We start from the raw sequence: 25,478 nt of genomic DNA, 5'->3' as shown, positions 1-25,478 counted from the left end.
GAAGGACTGACTACCACAAATATGCATGCGCCTTACATATGAAAATATAAACGACATGGTACTCCCGTGGTATGTGAACCAAGATGGCGGACACTGGAACGTAGTGTGTGTACCAGATTAGGGTTAGGCCATAATTCCAGGTACAAATACTACAGGAGTCACTTGGCTAGTCCCCGAACACTTAATAGAACTAAAATAAGAAAAGTTGGAATAAAATGATGGCCTAACCTAACCTGGTTCACATACTACGGGAGCGCCAATGACATTACAATTTATGTTTATCAGAAATCACGATATACGCCCGGATAAAAACATTAGACAACGCAATCAATTACGTTCTCTATTTTTCAGTGAAATCTAATTTGTTAAAATAAACATTTCGTTTAGATAAAATGCTGGCAAGAGATATTGAAAACATTCTGAGGAAGAAAATAGCCTACGTGTCTGGTGAGAACACTTGTTACCACTTTTTTAAACACCATTCAACCACTCAACAGTTGGTGGAGAATTTGTTGAAAATTACAATCTTTATTTGCTTTTCTTTCCTCTGTGACCCAACTAAATTGTTATCAATAGAACAGTCTCACAGGGAAACAAATATCTTTATTTTTACACCATGCAGGTATGCACAAATACTATATATTGCCATAATTGGCAGTGAATGTGTCTATGATTCAGTATCATTGAATTATCTCATGCATGATTATATATGTTTTAGGAGGCAAAGATCGCAGAAATTGTTACATATTGACTGTCCCTCCAATCAAAGAACCATGCACACACACAGATAAAGATTATGGAATTACGTTTAAATACTTGTCTGGAATTTTAAAGTATGTTCGTGCAATATTAGTAGTACAAAGTTATCTTTTTTTATTCTTTTTCGATTTCTTTATCATAATATCTGTATTGAAACATTCCGGAGTGGCGTGTAGGTAATGTAGATATAAGTTAGTTTGTTTTTTCGATTCCAAGTTTTGTTTTAGAATGGGTATAAATAATAATGACATGCATACACCAATGCAAGCGATATCATGAATTTCAATAGCCATCATCACTAATTTAAATCAATGCAACATACTCGTTCAATAGAAGAAGTTACTTGTAGTGCATTGCAGCGAATCAAATATGTCACTTCAATAAAATTCATCGTTATTATTAACGCAATGAACTATGAACATTATTTTATATTACAGTTTTCTTGAAAGTAAAAACGGATTTACGGTAATACTAGACGCTCGTACTTCGACCTGGTCGTCCATCAAACCAGTCATCAGAAAATTACAGGTAAAGACTTTGTATTAAAAACTGATATCTCATAGTGAACATATATATGAATACATATAATCCAGCTTTCGAATTTCTGAAGAGATTTCTAATTTCTTGGTGAAACTAAACATATCTGAAGATTTTACAGCTATCCGTATCTATCTACAATAAAGTTACCAATATGTTGTTTGACTTTCAGTTTTATCTTCCTGATGAAATATCGTTGATGTGCATTATAAAACCACAAGATTTCTGGGAGAAAAGGAAAGCAAGTCACAGCTTTAAGAAATACAGAGATCAGCTACGATTTCGGGTATATCCTATTGGTTTATTATTTATTAGTATTAAATAAATCATCTGCAAATTTTGAGTTTGCACAATGATGGATAGATCAAAAAATATTTTGATAAACTCAGTCCACACGTTATTTAGTTGACCCATATTCTTACAACGTAAAAAGGAGAAAGCTTCTTAAAAGAAGTAATTTGTAACCATCCTTATCGTATATGCGAAGCTAGCATTCCGTATTCCACAATAGTCGAAGTCTTGCTATCATTTATAATCGAGTTACAATATTCTGGGTGTAAGCAATCCACCAACAACAGGTTCTATAACTATTACTATACAAACTTGTTAGTAAACTGGTGGAGAGTTTTTCCAAAAGGGCGCTTTGGAAAACCTGTGTACGTCACCAGGTGCATGATGTTCTAAAAAGTTAAAATCGTTATTCAGGCCTTACTTATATCGGCTGACAAACTACCACAATATGTTGAAAAGACGCAGTTGACAGCGGAATTTGGTGGGTGGATGCGATATAATCATGATCATTGGCTTCAAAAAAGAATTTCATACGAGAAATTTAATAAAGAGGCCCATGATGTCATTGACCTCACTGACACATTGAAAAGTGCAATCAATCAAAATGAGGTAAGTGGTACAGTATTACTCAACGATTAACAAGTGGTCGATTGATATGTAAAAACTACAAATTAATAGCCGTAGCCTAATTCTGGCAATGACCGTAGAGTAGGTACAAATGCCACACTATTGTTTAGCCCGGGCATGAGCAAAGTACGGCCCGCGGGCCAAATCCGACCCACTAGGTAATTATATCTGGCCCGGCTGATGCTGCAATAACCAAACTGAAACCAAATTGTGATGTTTTAGTTAAAAAATAGCTCAAGGAATTCGTTGAGATTGCTGTTAAATTCAGTTTTGGCACGAGGTTTATTGTTTTCTACTGTTCTGGTGGGCAAAATTTTTGGCTGCTAATCCAAAACCCGTCAAATTTCAAAAGTTATTGATAAGCATTTGTGTCACTATAGTTAAATTTTAATTGCAGTAGCAATAAATGATGCTGATGTTGTTTGCTGCAGAGTGGTAATTTTCGTTATACTTATTAAAGTGAAAGTGTTTAAATTGCGGGAAGAAATATTTGTTGTTTTGTAGTTCGAGACCTGGTACGGGAAATTTAATGGGCCACGGAATATTAAACGGGCCACGACATAAAAAAGATCAAGAACCACTGCTCTAGCCCTACCCTCGATGGCGTACAAAAGCTTGTTTGCCTTCCAATTTATTTACAATTGAAATTGATTATATTTAAATGAAAACTGCTATCTTGGCCTTAATTAGAAATTTTCTACTACTTTGTTAATTAACCTTAATTAATCATCCCAAACGCAGTATTCCGGGAACGATTCAACAACTTCTGAATATTTGAGCGACAGTGGTCATGTATCAGCTGGTTCTCCAACTACCAGCACATCTACAACTGTTTCTCAGCAGCAAGCTTACCCGATTCGTCCAGGAAATGACGCATCAGTCCAGAATGGTACAAAACATGTATATGAAAGACTAAATGAGGTTCAAAGGTAGGCATGTCATTGTGTAGTAGTTATAATGTCCAAATGGTCATCTTCAAATTAGGGAAGCCTGTAAGCGAGGTAGGTATTAGTTGAAGTAAAAGATATAAAGTCTAATGTACACTTCAATCCAATATGTTCTTTTTTTTTTTTGGTCACATTTCTATAAGATTGAAGTTTCCCAAAATGATTCCTAAAATTTGTAGAAGCTAGCTGGAATCTCCAAAATATATGGAGATGAATTTCTTGTATATATATTACGATGTGTTATGTCGAATAAGGAAAATCAGCAACGTTTCAATATAATGTAGTCACATTGACAGGCCTTGCCAGAACCAACAGCCAACTGCTGGTAGTCGATCGAGAAGTACAACAAGGACGACAAGAACGACGACGAATTCATATCAATCTAAAGAGTCTCATCCGCCTTCGCCTCCACCACGCAAAGCTAGAAGCAGGTAATATCCGATGATTTTAAACAATTTTTTCAGTTAAATTGACTTTACTTGCAGTCTATTACGTTTTTAGCCATTTTGAAGAAATTATCATACTGGTTCGAGAATTTCATCCATGTATTGTAATAAGTTAAAAGTACAAGCATAATTCATTCTGTCCACAGGAGCCTTTCTCCGGCGAAATACAAGGCACTGCGATCCCAGGGCTCAAGACAGCGACCACGATATGAAACCCCGACTCAGAGAATCCAGCCTCCAACGCTTCCACGAAGTCCACCGCCATCTGACTATGTGTATGCAATACCAAGCTACAGAAAATCCCCCAGACAAGTGGCGACACTGTCGGATGCTCACGTTCCCAACAAAGATGCTAGAGTTGCACAAAGCCAGCAATCCAATTCCAAATCGATGAGGCGGGATGGAAGGCAATCCTCAGGCCCCAGAGTACTAAGACATCGCCACCGTTCACAAGATGACGTATTGTCATCTCCGAAAATAGATATTGAACCATTGGATTTTAGTGAACTGAGGTAAACTAACGAATTTTACAATCTCAAAAACACACCAAAAAGCTTTTGGGAATTACAAACATGGCAAATAGTGTGAATTTGATAAATGAGACATTCTTGTTTTACCAACGTTGCATATAATGTCCAAATAACGCAATCACGACTGAAATATTCTTATTTTACTCTAATTTCCTTTCAAAATGTTGATTAGGTTGAAGCCAGCAAAGTCCGAACCCAACCTTACACCCCGTGGAAACGATTCCTCGAGATCCAAAGCCAGATATAATCACGTGAGGGGGAAAAGCGATATAGTTGACGGATACGAGGTTGCGATATCCAAGATCAAAGAAGGGTTGATGGAATTACCGGATTCGACGAGAAAAAGAGGTGAGATGATCAGTTACTGTATTTTCTATCCTATCTTGTTATATTTCAGTTTGATTACGTATCAAAGAAATTAGTTAATGAAGTTGCGTGGTATTTATATTTTATATTCATACGCTTGACGGACTAAAAACAAAGCTTAAACAACAGCCAACATATTTCTGGCATACATAATCTATTTTTGTTTCTGATCACGACTGATAGAACTTTCTATTCATAGGTCAAAAACTTATGAAAGAATTGCGATCAAGCTCCGACGAATTCGGGTTCAAAGGTGATTCAGCAATGTCACAGACAGACGAAGAAAGAAAAATGATGAGACAAGTTGACAATTTGCAAGTGAGTTTTAAATCAATTTTGACGAATCGATACGACTTTAGTCCATATGTTAGGGCTTTATAACCTAATGTACGTGTTATAGGTCGCGGGTCGTAGACTCGTAGGGCCGTAGCGCAGGTCTACAGCACTTATTGAAATTCAACCGATAATGTCTCTGTGACTCATAGTGACGCTTTTTTATTAATAGAAAGAATATCAGAATATCTGCAACATCTAATTGTACATCATCAGATATTATGAGTTATTCTAGGGCAAATTCTCATAAAATCCAGTTTTTGTGGACATTTCAGAACAAAATCAACCACATAAGGCAAGAAGGCCCCAGTTCGTTTGCCAAAGTCAGACAACGCAATCGACGTGATGATGACTTAAAACGTGTCAGGAGGAAAACAGTTTCAGGAGTTCCCGAACACAAAGGAGCCAACTTGCCTTCAGGTGCCCTGTGGATTATATTGTTAGACTTCAATCATAAATTCATATCACATTATTCAATCTATTACATAAATAAATACTTGTGTCTATATCTGTGTGGGCGTATAACCGGTTGGGATATAACATTCAGTTTGGTTCCCCATCAGGATACCAATAAATGCTCTTGACCGAATTTTTAATTGGGAATCTATCAAAATAATTATAACACAACATGGAATAGAACCTCATTAAAACTATCTGTTTTTGTATAGAATTGAGTCGATCCACCATTGCTCTCAGTGCAAATAAATCCGCAACAAACAACCAACAAAGACTGAGAGGCAGAAGTGGATCTCATGGAAATTTGAAACAACTTGACAAACCGATGTCAGCAAATGAAATTGAAAATTCACTGAGAGATGTGAGTTGAAGTTTAAACAAAACTTTTATGAATTTATCATATCTAAATATATCAAACTCGCTAATTGAATGATCGTAACGATATAAGATACTGTACATACATGATTTGTCGAAATGCCCATGGATCAACAATATCAGGAATGTAATGATCTAGAATCTAGATAAAAGCTTTAGCCAATAACCGATAACTTGGTCTACTAAGACTATCAAATGTGGGTACAATGGCCCTACGGTTAGTGCCAAGACTTTATTGTAAAAGCAGGTTGAGTTTTTATGCTAAAGAATACGACTAAAGTATATTAAAAAGTTTGTAAGTCGTTTAAAACCCCAGTATATTCAATATGTAAATCATCTGTTTAAGGCAGATTTTAATGCTATTGCATGACTAGTCCAATAATCCCTGACGTTTCATGTAATTTTAGACAGTTACTTTGATATAACAACCTAGGCCTACAGTTCAAACCCAACCAGAAATTATACTATTTAATTTACACGCCGACAATATATATTAATTTGCAGATATATAACTGGATAGTTGGAGCAGGAGAAAACATTTTACAAAATCAATTAGATGTCGGAGATTCAACCGAAGCCGTCGAAAAATTACTTGGATCGCATTCACAACTAGAGAAAAGAGCAAATGTAAGTTGATTGTTTAATATTTTAAGGCTCAAAAATGAAAAAAAAAAAATATTTGGTGTATCTATGAAATAACCTGGAATAACCTATATTTCTTATTATAGAGTATCTTCACTACGATGTCAACCTTAAAACTGCAATTCGACAAACTTCGTCGAACAATGGAGAGACACCAATCGAATTACGAACAGGAACGTAAAGAATCGATTCGAATTGTGAGTGAATTTTGATAAAACAGATTTTTAATTTCACAAACTAATATGAGCTTGCCCGGGAAAGAGATAACTAACAAAATATGTATTTTAATTTTGTAATAATGCTACTCAATATTTCTATAACAATACGAAATAACAGTCTGAACAACTGAAAGCATAAAAAAAAACATGCCTATGCAGAGGATTTGTCATATTGTTAAAAGTAATGATATATTATCTGATTCATTTTTTAGATGATGAGTGAACTGAAGTACAACCTGGCAACTGTTGATGAAACATGCAAAATATTTAACGGAAAAATAATCAGAAGAAAAAATTTATTGGAGAGATCTTTAACGTTCTATAGAACACGAGATGAGGTACAATGTGTATACATTACTTTGTAGTACCTTTCTGAGTGATATGATAAACATGCGACAATGTACCAAAAGAGCTGATAATATTGAACTGACAAGACCCAACCACTACAGTTACCGCTACTCCGTAGTAAATGAATGTAAATTACACTAATCGGTCTTACTTTTGTTTAATTGAAATTTGAATAGGTCTCCAAATGCCTCTGCAATCTTGCAACAGTTTGCACTAACGAAGCTAGTTTACTGGACACCACAGATGGAATACATTCGCTACTAGATCAACTGCAACAACAAATGCAGGTATAAGATTTATATAAGTTCAATTGATTACATGGAATAATGCGATTGCATATAGTAACCTTGACTCATTTTCAATAAAGGAATATAATTGTTTATGGTAGTAGGTGATATTCAATAATTTTATACTTTGAAAATATTTTAATCGTTTTTTAATTCAGGAAACTAAACGACAACAGCAAAAACTTTTCATATCAGCCCGAATGTTTTCCGACCTAATGAAAAGGGAACAAGACAATCCATACATATCTAGAAGGTAAATAACATACGTGACATTCCTACATAGATTCCCGTATATTTCCTAGAATAAATCGTTCCTTTATATTGCCACATCTCTCATTTATTATCATAACAATTGATATAGGTCAGCAATCAATGTCGACTATTCGAGAGAAATCAGATATGTTCATTGGAGCGTGAACAAATTGAGAGAAAGTATTCAACAGAGCGAAGATACTTGTGAGTTTCATAAGAATCAATTCCAGCATGTTCTTGAATTAAAAGACTCACAACACGATGCTTCACAGGTATATAAATTTTTCAAATTGAATCCGAACAATTCACTAAAATTCTATTTAAGTTTGAAAAAAAGTGAGTGAGGGCTATTCAGAAACATATATATATTATAACACAACATAATATACGAATTTTTGCAGTATTTTAATTTTGAGTGTTCATTTTTTAACTTTATGTTCATCACAGGTTCTCATAATCGTGTACCTGTTTATGGTAATAAAAGAACTCTGTCTTTCCTAAATACAAATACTTTCACTAAACCATGCTGCCATTTTTCTTGGTGTTGTTCGGAAGATGTTGCGTTCGATATAAGTTCTCTCATGAATTCTGTTTAACTTTCAATTCTGACTCAAAACGTTATAAGTTAAGAGTCAATTGTCCCAGATTGCAAAATGACTGTGCGTGTCACATATATGAAACTACGGATCACAAACCTAATCACGATGTACTTTATATAGCGAAGCAGTTATACCAAACAGCTCTGAGGTGTAAAAACAACCTCAATTTATATATACAAAAGGACAATTATAATTTTGGTATAAATAGACATTTTTTCAATGCTTATTATTCTTATTTAGACAATTGAATGGATGTGTGAAATGTCCGAAAATATTCGGCACAAACATTTCGCACTCGGAGTAAACGCAAAAGAAACTGAGATTCTTCGCTTGCAACACGAAGAGATAAAGGTGAAAGAATAATGCGTTTAAATATTCACTTATTTTGAATCTCAGCCCCATATTTTAAAGCTTAAATTGGTTTAATCCCCAACTAATTGTTAGTGAGAGATTATGGCTGTATAATCATGGTAAAAGTTCTGAAAAAAACCTATGGATTGATTTCTTGTGTACTTTTAATGCGAGATTACGAGTGAGCAACTAAATCACAACTGAAAATTAGCTACAGTGGTTGCACTTCGTATATAAAAACGTTAACTGCTTATGAAAAATACTGTTTTAGAACACTGCAAAGCGAGCGTATGACAATGGGAAGAAAAAATTATCCTGTATATCAGTTCTTAGAAGAACATTGGATTTGTCACCTGGCGCACCTAAGAGTCCTTCGAATTCATTGAAACGAACGAATAGTTGGTGGGCTTGATATTTTTATACGCGACATATACAAGATCCGGCCATGTCATTAAAATAGTTCATATCAATCAAATCTGTTGAAGTGTGTTTGTTGTTGAACAAAATTGTCTGCCTATCTTACTTGTTCAAACATATTCTAAATAAATGTAGTAATTAAATGATGGAAGTATTTTCATATGAATTTCTGCCATTATTTTCTGGGCTCTTGTGACGTTCAACCCACTTTGCAAAATTGCGTCATTATGTGACGCTATTAATGTTGTTTCCATATATTTGAGCATTCCCTCATGTATTATAGATTAACCCAGAACACAGCTAACTACTTGTTTGTTTGCATATACAGTAGTCAACTTGTGGGGGCTAATGGTGCAGTTCTGCCTACTTTGGAAAAAGCGTGGAATCAATTTATGCAAGTTTGGGAAGAAAGGAATAGTCGACTTGCGGTGGCCCATTTGTTTCATAACAACAGTGAGAAAGTAAGCAGTACCTTTGTTATTAAGAAATGGTAGGATTTTTATATTAATCTTGGGAAGAGCCGCTAGCAGTCCATGTCGGGTATGGGATGAGTTAAGCAGTTATTTGTATCAGATGCAAGAACTTGATGGTTGAACCAATGGTTACATGAACCATCCTACGACGGCAAGAGTCCAGCAATCCTTTTGAACATAATTTCCCCTTTTCAATTAAATTTGATTTAAAAAAAATTTTGGTTAATTTCGCTGATGTTGCATCTGATTTTTATCTAGTTAATCGCAAGTGAATAAACTAAGAAACCTATAATTCTAACATTATCAGCAATCTGTTATGTTCTCTGCAGATTATCAAACGAGCATCACGACTTGGCTCTGATTTAGATCTAGCATTTCAATCTGCTAGAACAGATCCATCATCCAAGGCATCGAATGGTCAACTTGGGTCTCCGACCATGTCGCGGATAACGCCACTTCGTGAAGCACACATGTCACTCAACGACGAAATGAGTCACGTGATGAAAATGGGGAATTCAATATTGAAAGACGTTGGAGGCGGCAAGAGGTTAGTAAACCCAGAAATAATATCATAGTACTAAAGGTACTAGAATATTGTATAATGAACAGCTTCTTCATGCTGGTCGTCTTCTGCGGGTCCGTATCACAGTCTGACTTTTTCAGACAAACCAAAATATGACTGCAAAGATAGAGATCACAATAATTATTGGGTCAAGTTACTGCAATAAGATTAAAAAAATATAAAAATAAAATAATTTAATCGGTCTCATCATGACTGTCTAAGATTATTGATATGGGTATATAATATATATACATATATCCTATTTTATTCGTATTTCTTATAAAATCTGAGTACTGTCTATATAGTCATAATTTCAATTATTAACCTACTTTTGTTTTATAGAAGTGATCCAATTGCCTCTGCGATTCAATCAAAGATGAAACATCTTGATTTTCTCCGTTCGTCATTGCACAACAAATGGAGTAAAGTAGAAAGAAGAAGAAACGTTTTATCGCCCGGATCAACATTCATGGAAGGGATGAAAGAGGTATTTTTGCTCAATTCCCTTCTAATGAAGCTACAACAGAAATGCAACAATTAACTAAGCAGTAGCAACCTCTGCAATTCGACTTTGAAAGTTGAAACTCAGCTTGGTGGCGCAGTAAGTCAATCACAATTTCACGAAGTTTCGCGTGATTGACTTAAACGGCATCATGCAGTACTATTGTTGCTTTTTACGACTTTTAGCAACACCCGCGGTATTTAAAGCTATATAATTATTCGCGATGTTCATTATATAGTCTCTATCTAGTCACTAAAAGTATTTGAAAAATATTACTTATTAGCCATGTTTTTATGCAATAAAATGATGTAAAATATGATGTAAACAACGCATATTACCTGATTAAGTACATTTAAATGGTAGATGGATTGTAACTCTTCGCCATGGGATCATTTTTCACGTACCTTGAGTCGAGTATGACCACCGAATTCCCTCAAGAGTATAACAATGAATAACTTGCGGAAAACAAGTATCTTATTATTTTTGTTATTTTTAATACAAATAGCTTTCATTTGTTCTGACGGTAAACATGCCTATATGACGCTATTAGAACGCTATTTTGTGAATGCAAAATATGAATTTTTTTGACAAACATGTGAAGTCAGCCGAATCGTCTCATAATAACAACTATATGAAGGGGGTTTTCACAAATTTATTTTATCTATCGACTGTATTTGGAAACATTCGAAGCCTGATAAGGATACGTTTCCGCTGCGGATCAACAAATCTCAATCGTCACGCACATCAAAAATAAAGCATTGAAGTTCCCCGCAAAAAGCAAGTCATTTGAACAGCCACAGGAAACATACATACATTGTATTGAACACTTCAGTATGCTACCTACATGCGCTGAAACCGTTATTTACCGCTTTATATTTTCCTAATCTGTGACGCATTACGGCATACAACGCCAAATCACAACTGAGTGAATGATTTAAGTATTTTCTGAACAATAGAGAATTGTGCTCTGTTTACTAAATGTTATTCCATGGACTGTGTCGTTTGATCATGCTATAACTGACAAATAAAAATAAACACTGAATATCTAAACACCTTTCATGTTTTCAATTCTACATTTGAGCTGAAGTTTATGAGAATATGTTTATAATAAAACAAATTTCGAATAAAAGGTTAGAGTTTAAAGTATGCGGTCAATTAATGAGAAAAATTAGCTTCATAAAAAGAAGCTATGCATTACTACCATGTCTTAACTCAAGTTTGAAAATAGTCACTTTGCTAGAGCGGCTTCGAATAGTCAGGCAACTTGCAATACATAAACCATAGACGGATAACTATGCCCAAAAATAGGGTTTTAAAGTAAAAGTAACATTGCCCACAATAACTGGTGTTTTAAATCACGAATCAAATCCAAACCAGAAGCAAGACTGAGATTTGTAATTTGAAGCTTGGAGAAGCCCACACTCCAAATGAATAAATTAGCATCACTCATTTCAACGACATGTGAATATCTATTACAAAGTTATGACTTGAAATGAATCAAAAATGTTCTTGCTGAATTCACATTTAAATCTTAATTCATCGTAAGCTCGTCTCAAAATGCTTTTATATGTATCACTGGGCTTTCAATCATTTATAAGATATTTTTAATTCAGATATATGAAAGAAAACCTTATAAGTCTCTTATGAAATATATTTTTCACCAGGCAACCGATTGGATTAGAATCAAGCTAGTTGAGTGTGGACCGAATACATTTGACATCGGAAAAAATCTGAAAGAAGCAATTGAACTCCGCGAGAAACATGTCTTAACATTAAATGCAATGCAGGTTTGTAGAAAATAACACCCTCTTACATTTTAGGGAAACGTCTTCTTTTTCAATTTATATAGGTTTGCGTTGGCAAATAGAATATATTTTTTACTTTCCAAGGCATATATACTTAACTAGTGTATGATTCTTAATAAACAAGTGTCTAGATTTCGAATGAATTTGTTTTTAATTTTTATTTCCAATAAAAAATGAATAAATTTCGTTGTGCTGTGGTTATATAAAGGTATCTCTTAAATAAATGAAAAAAAACAAAACATCGGGCCTTCCTATATTTATATTACAATTGACTAACGAGGTTACGAGTCTCAATACTTGCCTAATTTCAATCACAGTTGATTAACTTCATAAGTACATTCGCGTTGCACACCGTTGAATTAGACTAATCCTCTACTCGTCGCATTTTTTGGGGATTTATTAATGTCGTACATCCTGTAAAAATTGTGCAGCCCAGCACGCAATTAACGCCGAATAATAGGAGATATTTTTCGATTTTTGTAGCCGACATTAACATAGCATTGCAAGTTAAAAGTAACCTCAACCACAAAATCCATGTGAATGTTTTAACATAGTGTTGATAGAAAATATTTTGCACCTCAAATATATTTTATCGTAACCAATAAACGGTAATTGATAAAGGTATATATATGAATTACAGACAAAAGAAAACCAGGTTTCAGCTTTACTAGAACAAGCCAAATCATATTGCGACGAGGATGCGTTTGATCGACCAATTTCGAGTCGAAATTTGTACGAAGCTATGGCACAGTCTCTGGCAGATCTATGGCAGGAATTGAAGTCACATTTAAATAGGAGGCAACATTTACTCGGGAAGTCCATTGGATTTTACGGAGCCGCTGAAGAGGTAAAGTTAAAATATCGAATATGTCCCATCATATCAGAATTATCTAGCTCTATGTTAATTGAAACGTCAAACATGAAGATTTCCTTTATTTTCCAGTTTGACAAGCAGCTGACATATTTAGAGCAATATCTTAAGTGGAAAGATTTACCAGGAGACAAATCATCTGCGCTGAGTTTGTTGGAAACGCATAAAGATATGAGAAAAAACATGCTTGAAGCATCAATGCAATGTTTAACACATGGACAAAACTTGCTGGAAATTTTGAAGAACTGGCGAAAATCTCAACCCGATGGGCAGAAGGTCTACTATTCAATTATACATGAACTATTATTAAACAAATGTACACAATTTCCAGCTCGTGTTAAAATGTATAATAAAAGTTTAAGAATCATTGCATAAACGAACCTCTTTGAAAACACTCACCAATATTTTTTGCCAGTACATCACTGTAAAATAAGTTTTTCCAAGTGAGATCAAAAACTTATTGATTTAAAAATGGTCTAATTTCTTGTATTGGAATACCAGTTCTAAAAAAGGTGCGTATTTTTAAACCTGTTTGCCTCCCTCTTCTCCAATAATTGTTTTAGTTTTCAGCAAATATTATTAGACAAGATAAAGACGTTTCTAATTGTTTCCTTCCGGGGGAGAGACATACTTATAGTTTGAACAATTTTAAAATGGCGTCGTTATAACCATAAATCTTGAAAACCTCTCAGAAAATGAGATTGTAGTTATTTTATTTTCACAAGTATTACTTTATTTCTAGGCCAGCTACGGAAGTGCTTGTACTGCGATCGAGTGCGCACTTGAATCGTTGATTGACAGGCGAAGACAAGTTGAACACGGTTATGAAAGAAGAAAGGAACAACTTGAAAAATCACTCAAAACCTGCCACTGGGAATCGGAAGTGAAAGAGGTCAGTAAACAAATAGATTAACCCAACGGTTTAAAGTTGAATTTAAATGATTTCTTATGATTGTAATTCATCGACATTTCTTACTTTAAAAACTATCTTATCTTGACGATTTGATATGATGTAAAAATGCAATTTACGTGATTATGCACTTAGAGAATACATTTTATATATACATTTTGGATTGGACGACCTCATAAATCACATGGTTGTTATATCATAATCCAGTGGTTCTTAAACTTTTTCGAGCGCGACCCAAATCTGAGTTTTATGAATACTCGCGACCCAATCCTAAAAAACGCAAAATGTGTTTTTAATGTTAGTACAGTCTGACTCAAATACAGACAACTATTTATTAGAAACAGTCCATTGACTCAGTGAGATTGATGAAACTGAAATTTCCTTTTTCATTATATCTTCAATACACAGCTCTATTTTACTTAACGCAATACGCAAGTTGTCACGGGTATCGAAAGCGATTGCGAGCTTAGTTTTGATAACCGTCAGTGCCAAATATCCTCGCTCGCACAAGTGCCTTGTCGCGAATTGTAGCAGAAAAGGCGTCCGCTGTCCGTCGCAAACACGACATCCTAGCTGGCCTTCGGTATCTCTCGCAATATACAACTTTTTACTCGTCACATGTGCACGCACTGCTTCGTTCGCGGTAAATGGTGCCTCGAGATGAAGTCACATTTTCTCTAGATATTGAATAATCTAATGTCGAGAAGCGAGCTTTTTCATTGCGTCGTCTATTACAATTTTCATTACCAAAAAGACACCCATTTTTGGTTATTTTAATCCACTAAGACGACATTCCATGCGGTCAACACAACGACAAGCGACGTGCATGGTTACCGATACCATAAAAATAATACACGTGACTGGCATATCAGAATTGTGATGTAACAATGTGCTCAAGACAGTTCTTTCCGTGAATGAAAATTTTTATTTCATTATTTTTAAATACCAGAGTTTAGAAGCTAAATTGAAACATTGGGAAAGCTGAAAATTCGTCCTTCTCCTCTTAGATTGCCCTTGCATTGACGACCTTGTCGCGACCCATTTTTAAACCTTCCGCGACCCATGTTTGGGTCGCGACCCATACTTTAAGAACCACTGTCATAATCACTATTCAATGATTTGGAAATTACGCGGTAGATAATTCAAATAATTTTTGACCCGATTTGCTATCTAACATGTGCATAATTCTACAATCTCTAAATTCATCAAACAATTGCTATAAGAACTACTTTCCTGCTTTATGATAAATTGAAGGTGATTGAATGGTTCGAAGAAGCAAAGAAGAGAGATTTTAACACAAACGATCTCGGAGAAAATCTTGAACGGGCTGAAGCAATGCAGTGTCACGTTGAAGAAATAAAAGTACAAGCTCAGGTAACTCTTTCGGTTTAGGTCGAATGCCATTGGTACGAAACATTGGTAATGAACACTATTTTCACGTTAACAGAATCGTCTTGAGAGAGTCAAAGGACTTCTTCTACGAGCCATCGAAAGCTTAGGAGCAATCGGTACAGAACCAGTGGCCCAGAAAGCTCACGAACTGGATAATGCTGGAGAAAGTTTTATGAGACTCATTGACGAAAGAAGAGACAATCTTGCACAATCTGAAAGTTTTTTCCGAGTTGCTTCCGAGGTACGACAAACGATAATTTGTGATTTCCGATCAATAGAACGAAATGTTTAAATGGGCATTATAGAATTCAGCTTTTCAATAATTGCATCATTCAAACGCAGCCAGTATTTCAAATTATAGCTCAAATTTTCATATTCTTTGTGTAGTTTAGCTTTTCCGGAAAGTTCTGAATATTTGTGGCTTAAATGGATGATTCTTGTTTATGAGTGTTCAATAAGATCATATAGCATGATTTTTCAATTAACTGCAAATAAGTTCAAAAGCTTGCAGCAGTGTTGAATGATATATATACATTCAAATATTATATAAAACGGTTTCCTATATTACAGGCAAAGAAATCACTGGATGAAATACAAAAGAATTTAGATAATATGGTATTTTCAACAGACCTGGATGAACTTGAAACCCAGTGCTCAAAATTTATGGAAGCTATTTCATTGTCATACAAACCTGCTGAAGATCTGGCAAGGGATATTTTGGAGAGAGCGTAAATATTTTATTACATTGTCGAACCTACTCTGTAAAATTTAGCATAGCACAAAAGTAGTGGATTTCACTGTATGTTAAAACTGGGAGATTCGATTATATATTGGAACTCTATCATTGAAATTAGATATAAAACAGGCAAACCAAAATTGAATTCAGCTAAATTATACACGAGAATACGTTGTATCATTGACAACTTCATTTATCAAATTCATGTCTTGTCATGAAATCAGAATAACAAAGTCAAATGGTCAAATGTTTATTGTAACACTATCATTCTTACTATATGAAGGCACTTAAAACAAGCAAGTGGCAAAATCTTAATCCGGCAACACACAAAGATACACTATCATACGATACATTATTATTGGCAACTTGATCAATCAACTCATATCTCAAAATTAGAACTTGAATGACAAAGTGTCAAACGTAAATTTGAACTCTACCATTCACTTTATAATAAAATAAAATTGAAAACAAGCTAAAGGCAAAAACTGGTTCAGCTACAATGTACATTATTGAGTCACACATATTGTTAGTTACGAAGAGGAGGAAGATCGAATTGACCCTGGAGCTGTCGGAGTCGAAAATTCAATAAGGCAATTAGATGAACAGAAATCAAATCTGGAGAAAACAGTCATTAAATATAGACAGGAAGCAATGAGAATTAATGAGATGGCTGCTCTGTTCTTCGCAAGTTGCCAAGAGGTAATATCACTTTTTAATTTCAATGATCCGAACATGGCATGATATCGATAACATTTCAGATTCTATCATACATAATGATAGAATAAGTACAGCATAGTGTAGTTTTTGGAAGCGGGGAATGATGTATTCTGGTCTAGGGAATGTACCTGACACCACGTCAAAGACTCTAAGATTCATTTTTAAGTAGGGCATCAATAGCTGATAATAAACTGATATACAGAGCCTTTCCAATCAGTCGCCATCTCGTGTCACTCATGTGAATAGACAAGCCCGGTCTATATTGGCTTTTGAAGCAATATTTGCCACACGATCGGCTTTGAGAAGAATATGGGACGGGGAACGGCTGTGATCTGGACTAGGTATTGTACTTGACATCACGTCAAAGACTTCAAGATTCATTTCCAAGAAATGTGTACAAGGCCTTTCCAAACGGTATTTTGGGATACCGGAATTTTTTCGGTTTGAAATATGGCTATATAATTTATTAAAGTTAGCTGATGCATGTGATAGAATAAGTGAAGGTCGCCCCCTGTAGGGGGGTAAAGGAAATCACTGCAGAGACTACTGACCCCAACTTCAGCAATCAATATCCAACATTAGATAAGCATGTACATGCTCACACCTAAAACGAACCAGCGGTTACGTTAAATTAACATTTCCGGTATTCTATTTGCACAAACTTATCCAGTATAGGATTTCATACAGGCGATCACGCGTGGAGTAATCAACAATAATGGCGAACCAGCTCCTATAACTTTATAAACTGAGTCAGCAGTAGAATGTTATGAACAACCTTTGCCTAATCAATTCTGATTGCACCTTTATTTGTTTTTATGTAGTTAACAGATTGGATGACACGACAAGCATGTGACATGCTCGGTACTAACACGACATTGGGTGATACGCAAGACGAAGCTACTCAATTTCTGGATTGGCACAAGAGTCTTGCTAATGATATAAAGGTAAGTGAGAAAGTTCCACATTTGGGTACATTTTATGTCAAACAGTGTTTACGTTCGTCATTAAGCTATCGGAATTCACGAGTTATTCTCGACGTACAATATATAAATAAATTTGTTCAAAAGGAGGTATTTCAAATTCATCTCACATGACCGTAAGTTTGCTTTAAAATGTAGCACGTAAAACCACCAGACATATATCCAAACGTTTGGATATTGTTGCAAAGTTCTCGAATCCCAAAAACTTGACATTTCATGTTCATCGTAGCAGTGTATTCGGTCAAAAGGTCGTTTTCCTATTTACCTTGCGCAAATATTCTGCATTCGCGCAGACATCAATCTATGTTACAAACTTCCGGTACCAGATACGCAATTTTACTTGTGATATAGTCAAGGACTAGTATAGTACAGTTAAATTATATTTCGAACGAACTTTTCTTATCTGAAAACGTTAAAAGAATGAGGTGATAAATGAAACGCGTGGGTCATACAAATCATATCACTGTCAAAATAGATCCCACTTTGAAGGTATATTATGTATGTAGTTTATTGTTGATGCTTTAACAAGGCCAATAAAATTGGTCAATTGAATATCAAATTAATTATTTCGTTCGCCGCTGATGGATTGCTTATTTACCGAGAAAATAACAAATATTAAAAGGCTAACCAATGTTATTACAATTTCACGAATTCCTTTCAAAGCGGAAGACGTATAAGACTTACAACTAAATTCTGTATGCCAACAGACAATTAGTGTGTTGAAATAACACACCTTTCCGCGCGATCAACTCCTAATTTGTACGTTCAACTAGTAATTGTCATATTTTGCGTTTTGAAGTCGTAATAACACAAGCGCATAACCTCAAGGGCTTTGTCAGCCTGAACCACTTTGATACTTGCGAGAGTAAGACAGCAGATAGAATTGAATTGACATATTTTTGTATATGCAAGAAAAGGTGCATCTTTAATAAAGAAGCTTGGTGCTGCGGTACCTAGTAAAATCGAATGACTTCACAAGCACAATCGAAGCAGAAAGTTTTATCGTCCATTATGAAGTATTTTAAACTCTCGTAATGCTGTATACAATGAGTGATTTCGATAGAACCGCAATAAGTTTAGTCAAGCTTGGACCGCGTGTCGAAAAACTGCGTTAACATTTACATGAGTAACCGATAACGACGACCTGAAATGCTCGTTAATAATACAAGAAAGATCTTGTGTTGCAAATCGGATTAATTATGATTTGCGAAATGATGGAAGACGGTACACGTGTATAAGTCTGCGAATGCTAAACTAAACATTAATCAATATGTCACGCCGAGACGTAACATGTTAAAATTGCTTAAATTTATCGGAAATACATAGAAACAAGGTCGCAAGGTAAGCAATGCATTTACAAGGTCTTTTATAAAACACAGAAGTTCGCGTATTGCCATTTGAACAGCAGATATTTCAATTCGTATTTTAGCGAAGATTAGTTCCAGTCCGCAATCCAATTCTTTTTTGTAAATTACCTGGGTCACCCCGCAAATATGATTGAGCTGGTATTAGCGATAACGTTGACGCAGAGAATGAAGTGTGTTTAGATTTTTGCGTTTTGCTCCAATACTCCCCCGTCATTCGTCACTCACTAAACTTTGTTGTTTTTCAATTCCTTCATTTTAACTTTTGCAGAAGAAAAACTGCGACCTAGAATCGTTAGTCGAAACAGCAAACGTGCTATTAGAAGCTGGAGTAGCGAGACCAACCTTAGTTAGAGATAGAGCAGAAGAACTCAAAGTCGATATGACAAGAATAAACAAAATAGTAAACTCAAGAGCAAATCTTGCGGAGAGTTTTGTGGATTGTCTATCGAATGCCGATCAGGTAAGCCATACAATATTTGCTATAAATTGCTTGACACATGAATTTTCTATTTGTTCACGTTTGTGATAAATTGTGGAAGTTATGTGACGTAATTCTATCAGAAATGGTGCGCATGAAATGTTAGACAAATTTGTGTATTGCGCATTATGCATACATGAACAAATATAAAGATATGTTGCAAAATATGAATTAAATGCATTGTTAAGTTTTGCCTTTACGCCGCATCGCTCGCCGGTAAAGCATGTGAACTATTCACCCATATAATCACCCCTTTATGAAATAATCTTGGGCCCTAAGCCCTGTAATAATGTGTAAGCAGCATAATGTGTAACAAGCATTTAGCGATCAACTTTTGGTATTTATATTTCTATGTGCAACAAAATACTTAATGCATCATGGCATCCGTCACTTACAAGGTATATAACTCACATAACGAGTGTAGAAATTGCAGGCTAATCGGATAAGCGCGCGTGTCGGCTGAGATTCGAGTGCAACATTCAAACATGGTCTGTTGATGCCCTTTTTACACTCAGAATTTGTTAATACCAGACAGTCAATTTCGGTGTGTCATGCATGATTAAGGGTTATGGATAGAAATATGGCGATCGTTTGCGATATGAAAACAAGTCATGAATAGCGAGCAATTCATTCAGACTGCACTAATATAATATTCAATATATGCTAAACCATTGGCAGACCTCGGAAACAATGTCACGGCTTCGGACAGTTCTTGCACCGAGTCAGCACGAAAAGTTGAATCAGATGTCTGACCAAGAACGAATCTCTTTACAAGAAGAACTACAGGCAGTCCAAGAAAAATGCCTCAATGCTATTGACACGTCGCAGAGTTTGATTGGAAAGCTGAAGGAAGGAATCGAAGGTGATGGTTAAATTCCCAACCATATTTTATCCATGCTCTCATTCCTATCGTGTCGCGAATATCGTACAAATTAATTTTGCACAATTTATGCTACAAACATTGCGTTTATAACTTCAACTGCAATGCTGAAGCTGAGTCAAAGAGTTTCATATACCGCTATAATTTGCAAGTATCAAGTATCGCCAAATATAAAAATAATCTCATAATAAGTGTAGATAGAACTCATGTCTAGACATGGGACTTGTGGTGCAAAGCTGTTTCAATAACATAGTACGTTGATTGTAAAATCCCCGAAATATTTAAAAAATAATAAGTGACTACTTCTAACATTTTCTGGGTGGCCTGCTGAGAAAAATCACGGGTATCTTCAATTTTCTAATCAGATAAAAGTTTTGACATCATTATTATTTTCTGTCACTAGATGATAACCTCGAAACTGAGGAATCGGTGAGCCGCGTACAAGATATTACAAAACAACTCAAACAGGAAAAGGACGACCTACTAGATCTGTGGCTGACTTGGCAATATAGAAATAATGTAGGGAAGGATGTGAATGTACAATGGAAAAATGTGGAAAATACTGCAGATAGGGTATGTATAATAACATCTACTGTTCTCGTTACTCTATTGAACTACCACTAAGATTACGAAACTTCAACGTCACTTCGACTAAGTGATGTTATTGAAACCCAGTTACTAACTATTTAATAAAAGCTTTATTACAATTACACAATTAACTCAGTTTCTAACGAGCAGCAGAGTTACCAACAACTTTCGTAGTCAACTCTGAATACTGATGTACATGTGATATATGCTCTCTTGTGTATGTCATCGACATAACTTATCACAACCGTACCACGATTAATTCCCTATTTGAAAGTATTTTATCGTGTTTTTTCACATATATTTTGGTAATATTACTAAGTTGAAGAACGATCAGAAATATCTTATTGTCATTTTTTCACTCACTTATATTCTATGCCACAAGGTGAGATTGGGGCGCTCTTGTGTCTCATTTGAAGTTTTGACAACTGAACCGGATTTCCGTCCAGCGTGTTTGTCTTGTGTATTGTAATTACCTCATACTATGGAAAGGTTATATCATCTCAATACTTTTCTAAATCGATTTGTGATTTGCTAATTTAATCTACGACAGCTGAGATTGAATATTGTTTGAGTACCCATAAACTTTCTAAACATTGAATTATTTTTCAGCTAATGAAAGCAATGGATAACCTAGAGCAGGCGGTGTTCATAAATGATGAAGTGAGGCTCGGGGATGATGTAGATTCAACACAAAAACTAATCGTGGATCTTGGGGATAGACTCAATTTACTGCAGTCTATTAATGGGGAAATAGAAAAAGTGGTCAAGGTAAACGTCGTTAAGTATAATGAGTTATAATGTGTAATAAGTCATTTGCAAAAAAGAGACATCATAAACTTTTGTTATTGAATCACCTGCATCACGTATTAGTAACCTTTCCATGTAAAGAGCGGGTTTAAAAGCTGAATGGTAGTACGAGTGTTGCATTTTTTTTATATAAAAGGATTGTTTACTTTTCGCCACAAGATAGCGTTCAAATGAATAAATTAAATGGCTAACATCCTGTAAAAAATTGATTGAAAATAGTTATTCAGTCCAACCACATTTATATATTCAAGAACTTTATTTCCAATTCGTTTCAATTCCGTTATGCTCATTTTAAATCTAAACGGTAGTACGAGTGTTGCGTTTTTCTTTTGAAAGGGTTGTTTATTTTTCGCCACAACATGGCGTTCAAATAATTAAATTAAATGGCTAACCTCCTGTAAAATTGATTGAAAATTATTATTCGATCCAACCACATTTATACATCTGTGAACTGTATTTTCAATTCGTATCAATTTTGTTATGTTTATTTAAAATCTAAACGGTAGTACGAGTGTTGCATTTTTTTCGTTAGGGGTTGTTCATTTTTCGCCACAAGATGGCGTTCAAATATTTAAATGACCAACATCCTGTGAAATATTGATCGAAAATTATTATTCGGTCCAACCACAATTATACATTTAAGAACTCAAGAATTCAATTATGACCAATACAATACATATTTTCTGCCAGCTTTCTGAAATATTGGGACTCCGTACACCACCCTCACGAACTCCTCTAGCAAGCGTTAATAATACTCCACGGAGCATTGACAGACAAGACTCTACAGAAGACAAAGACCTACTCATTAGAAGCCTCCTAACCCGTCACCAGAACCTACAGATGCGGTTGAAGAATTACAACATGGCTTTGGCGACCGCCAAACACGTCCATCGTGACACAGGACAGGTAGCTTAAATAATGTTTTGTTTTACGGTACACAATTTAAAATTGGGCACTCCAGAAGTATGTGTACCAAAATGGAAGTAACTAATTTTGTTCGCCTACTTCACATCAAGTTGTGTAAAGGGATTGAAACCTATGGGCATGGGGTATATTCACTTGGCTAACACAAAAGTCCCCGAACTTTTAATTGAACTAAAATAGGGAAAATTGGAATAAAATTATGGCTTAACCCTAACATGGTACACATACCACGGGAGTACCTGAAATTCCTATTTCTTCGACTATGTACAAAAAGAGCAAAGAAACGTTTTCTAATGAAAACCTTCGAAAGTTTTTCTATACAAATTCATGGTTGAATTTCATTTAATCAGCTTTGGAAATTACTCCACGACACTGAGAATGATATGCGGGAAAAGGAGCTTATTGCTGAATCCGAAGGGGCACTTGCACATCCGAAGAAAGAATCCTACGTGACGTTATTGCTCCGCAATCATGACCGACTCAAATTAAGTGTGGACGAACTCATGAAATCTATCACGTCCGGCACGTTTGGTGTTCATCAGATTATCAATCAACTGTCTTTGGGAAGGGTAAGAAACATTTTGTTAAATATGGGCGATAAAAGACGCATAATCATGGATTGCAATAAGAGTGCTACTGCCATTTATATGTAAATAAATTCGTAAGGTTTGGCTTTCACAAATGAGAATATTGGACGGCAAATGTCGAAATGCTATTTTGCAGTTACACAAGAGCGAAGACAGGCCTAGCATTGACAAGGCAACCATGGAAATTTCAGCAGCAAACACAAGCTGGCAAAAAGTTTGGCAACAACACAGAGAGACCCTATTGAATCAACTTAATACCGCATGGTATTCACAAGAACTCCGCAAGGTATGTATATACCTATATCTATATTCCATCGCTCCAATCTCAATTCACGCGCTGTCATTTACTTTAATTGCATCAAATATGACCAAATGTACTAATACGTACGATGCGAGCAAAAAAAATCCGAAAATTCCTGATCGGTTAATGGAAAATTTGAAGGTTTACTTTTTCACGAACCATGTTTGTGCGAAGGGAAAGACAACAATAGTAAATAAAATATGATCAAGGTATTTATTTGTTTTAAAATGATATTTTAGCAAAAACAAGTACTTGACGAAGTGAGCAGGGTAATTCAAACTCTGGAAAATGGCCTTCTATCTTGTTCAAGCAAGAGCATTGCTGCATCCTTGTATGAGGAATATGAAAAGATATCCTTAAAGATTCAGGTAAACTGCAACAATTTCGTTTTTTGGACCTCCAGAAGCAAATACATCAGGAATACAATTTGCTCAGTAATATATCCTAAAATTTATACTGCTAATAGCTTCATAGAAACAAAAAAAATTCTTAATTTGAATACAAATAAGAAAGCAAACAAAAAGGTTCGATTTTATCTTAAACATGAGTTTATAAGTTGTTACAAATGATACACTTTGTAGCTAGGGTGTCAGATTGAAAAAATGATTTAAACAAAATGAACTTTGAAATATATGTTCAAATATTATCCCGAAAAAACTGCTTTAGGCTTTCAAAATAATATGATGAGATCACCTGCTAGCTGTAAACTATTTGTTGCGATATATTGTTTACTTCACCTGAATATGGTGATTCAAACATAATTCAAATACAATGTCATGGTGAGGCCTGATAATGCTTAAAATTTACCATTATCCAGACTCCATATGAGGACTGTCTAAGTTTCGCTGCGAATGCTGAAGCAAATATGGGAAAAAGTAATCCCCGACATATGGACGTGGATGATATAAAGAAAACCTGGTCCCTCACAAAACAGAGGTTGGAGCGAATCAAACAGACAATACTGGCATACGAACAGTATTACGAGTTAGCTTTACAGGTACCCAATGCTCTTTTACTTCCTTTCAGCTATAAATTAAAGTCTGCTGTTTATAACTTGTACATTTCATTTAAATTGGTACATAGCCGCACGTTTTAATGACTTCTTTTACTCTAGAATATCAAAATAATTATTAGAATAGAGTGCTAACGGAGTGGATAGCACAGATTATAGAAGTATAACTATTTCGTTATTAACAAACTAGAGTGACATTCATCAGGTTTTTATGATATTGTCGATTGTCGAAGAATATTCCATCATGAGTTCGATTTGTCAAATATATGATTACGCAATGAGTATCTAAGTTGAAGAGTTTTTTTATTCAATTGCGATCTTTCAGGTGCTTATTGTAAAACTTCTAACTGTTTTCAGTGCGATGACTGGCAATATGAAATGGGCAGAATATTCAGTGCTTTGAAACAATACTCCAGTACAAATAGGTTTGTATTTGATTTCATATTTAGGAATGAGGTATCGCATACCAAATAGAAACCTTCTTACGGACGCGATAGCTTAGGTGGACCTAACTACGGGTTCGGGAGGGTCGGGTTCGAACCTTATGGAGTGCTCCCGAAGTATGTGAACCAAGATGGCGGATACCGGAACGTAGTATGTGTACCAGGTTAGGGTTAGGCCATAAGTTCAGGTACAAATACTACGGAAGTCACTTGGCTAGTCCCCGAACTCGTAATAGAACTAAAATAAGAAAAATTGGAATAAAATTATGGCCTAACCTTAACTTGGTACACATGATACGTTTCGGTATCCGTCATCTTGGTTCGGAAGTAACCCTTATGGCCACATCTCTCGTTGGTTATTA

The 25,478-nt window shown here is 35.2% G+C and overlaps 1 protein-coding gene across 1 annotated transcript in view; it reads left to right on the top strand.

Moving 5' to 3' along the window:
• Positions 1-25,478, top strand: part of LOC120330499 (titin-like) — a 281,688-nt gene that overhangs the window by 4,808 nt on the left and 251,402 nt on the right. The window contains exons 2-43 of the mRNA XM_078118750.1: positions 388-447; positions 719-833; positions 1,197-1,287; positions 1,469-1,582; positions 2,002-2,196; positions 2,956-3,143; positions 3,458-3,592; positions 3,754-4,119; positions 4,310-4,485; positions 4,703-4,821; positions 5,112-5,256; positions 5,505-5,653; positions 6,172-6,294; positions 6,396-6,506; positions 6,740-6,865; positions 7,052-7,162; positions 7,321-7,415; positions 7,524-7,686; positions 8,254-8,364; positions 8,636-8,766; positions 9,110-9,242; positions 9,584-9,801; positions 10,159-10,303; positions 11,983-12,105; positions 12,764-12,970; positions 13,067-13,270; positions 13,737-13,886; positions 15,159-15,278; positions 15,352-15,537; positions 15,867-16,024; positions 16,563-16,731; positions 17,571-17,693; positions 19,365-19,556; positions 20,253-20,436; positions 20,858-21,027; positions 21,652-21,810; positions 22,540-22,755; positions 23,124-23,342; positions 23,497-23,646; positions 23,901-24,029; positions 24,479-24,658; positions 25,031-25,098. Coding sequence (XP_077974876.1) covers positions 388-447; positions 719-833; positions 1,197-1,287; positions 1,469-1,582; positions 2,002-2,196; positions 2,956-3,143; positions 3,458-3,592; positions 3,754-4,119; positions 4,310-4,485; positions 4,703-4,821; positions 5,112-5,256; positions 5,505-5,653; positions 6,172-6,294; positions 6,396-6,506; positions 6,740-6,865; positions 7,052-7,162; positions 7,321-7,415; positions 7,524-7,686; positions 8,254-8,364; positions 8,636-8,766; positions 9,110-9,242; positions 9,584-9,801; positions 10,159-10,303; positions 11,983-12,105; positions 12,764-12,970; positions 13,067-13,270; positions 13,737-13,886; positions 15,159-15,278; positions 15,352-15,537; positions 15,867-16,024; positions 16,563-16,731; positions 17,571-17,693; positions 19,365-19,556; positions 20,253-20,436; positions 20,858-21,027; positions 21,652-21,810; positions 22,540-22,755; positions 23,124-23,342; positions 23,497-23,646; positions 23,901-24,029; positions 24,479-24,658; positions 25,031-25,098 — 6,427 coding nt within the window. The remainder of the gene's footprint in view (positions 1-387; positions 448-718; positions 834-1,196; positions 1,288-1,468; positions 1,583-2,001; positions 2,197-2,955; positions 3,144-3,457; positions 3,593-3,753; positions 4,120-4,309; positions 4,486-4,702; positions 4,822-5,111; positions 5,257-5,504; positions 5,654-6,171; positions 6,295-6,395; positions 6,507-6,739; positions 6,866-7,051; positions 7,163-7,320; positions 7,416-7,523; positions 7,687-8,253; positions 8,365-8,635; positions 8,767-9,109; positions 9,243-9,583; positions 9,802-10,158; positions 10,304-11,982; positions 12,106-12,763; positions 12,971-13,066; positions 13,271-13,736; positions 13,887-15,158; positions 15,279-15,351; positions 15,538-15,866; positions 16,025-16,562; positions 16,732-17,570; positions 17,694-19,364; positions 19,557-20,252; positions 20,437-20,857; positions 21,028-21,651; positions 21,811-22,539; positions 22,756-23,123; positions 23,343-23,496; positions 23,647-23,900; positions 24,030-24,478; positions 24,659-25,030; positions 25,099-25,478) is intronic.

The sequence above is a fragment of the Styela clava genome, chromosome 12 (genome assembly GCF_964204865.1).
Source record: "Styela clava chromosome 12, kaStyClav1.hap1.2, whole genome shotgun sequence".
In the NCBI taxonomy this organism is placed as follows: Eukaryota; Metazoa; Chordata; class Ascidiacea; order Stolidobranchia; family Styelidae; genus Styela; species Styela clava.
This window is presented reverse-complemented; position numbering and strand designations above follow the sequence as displayed.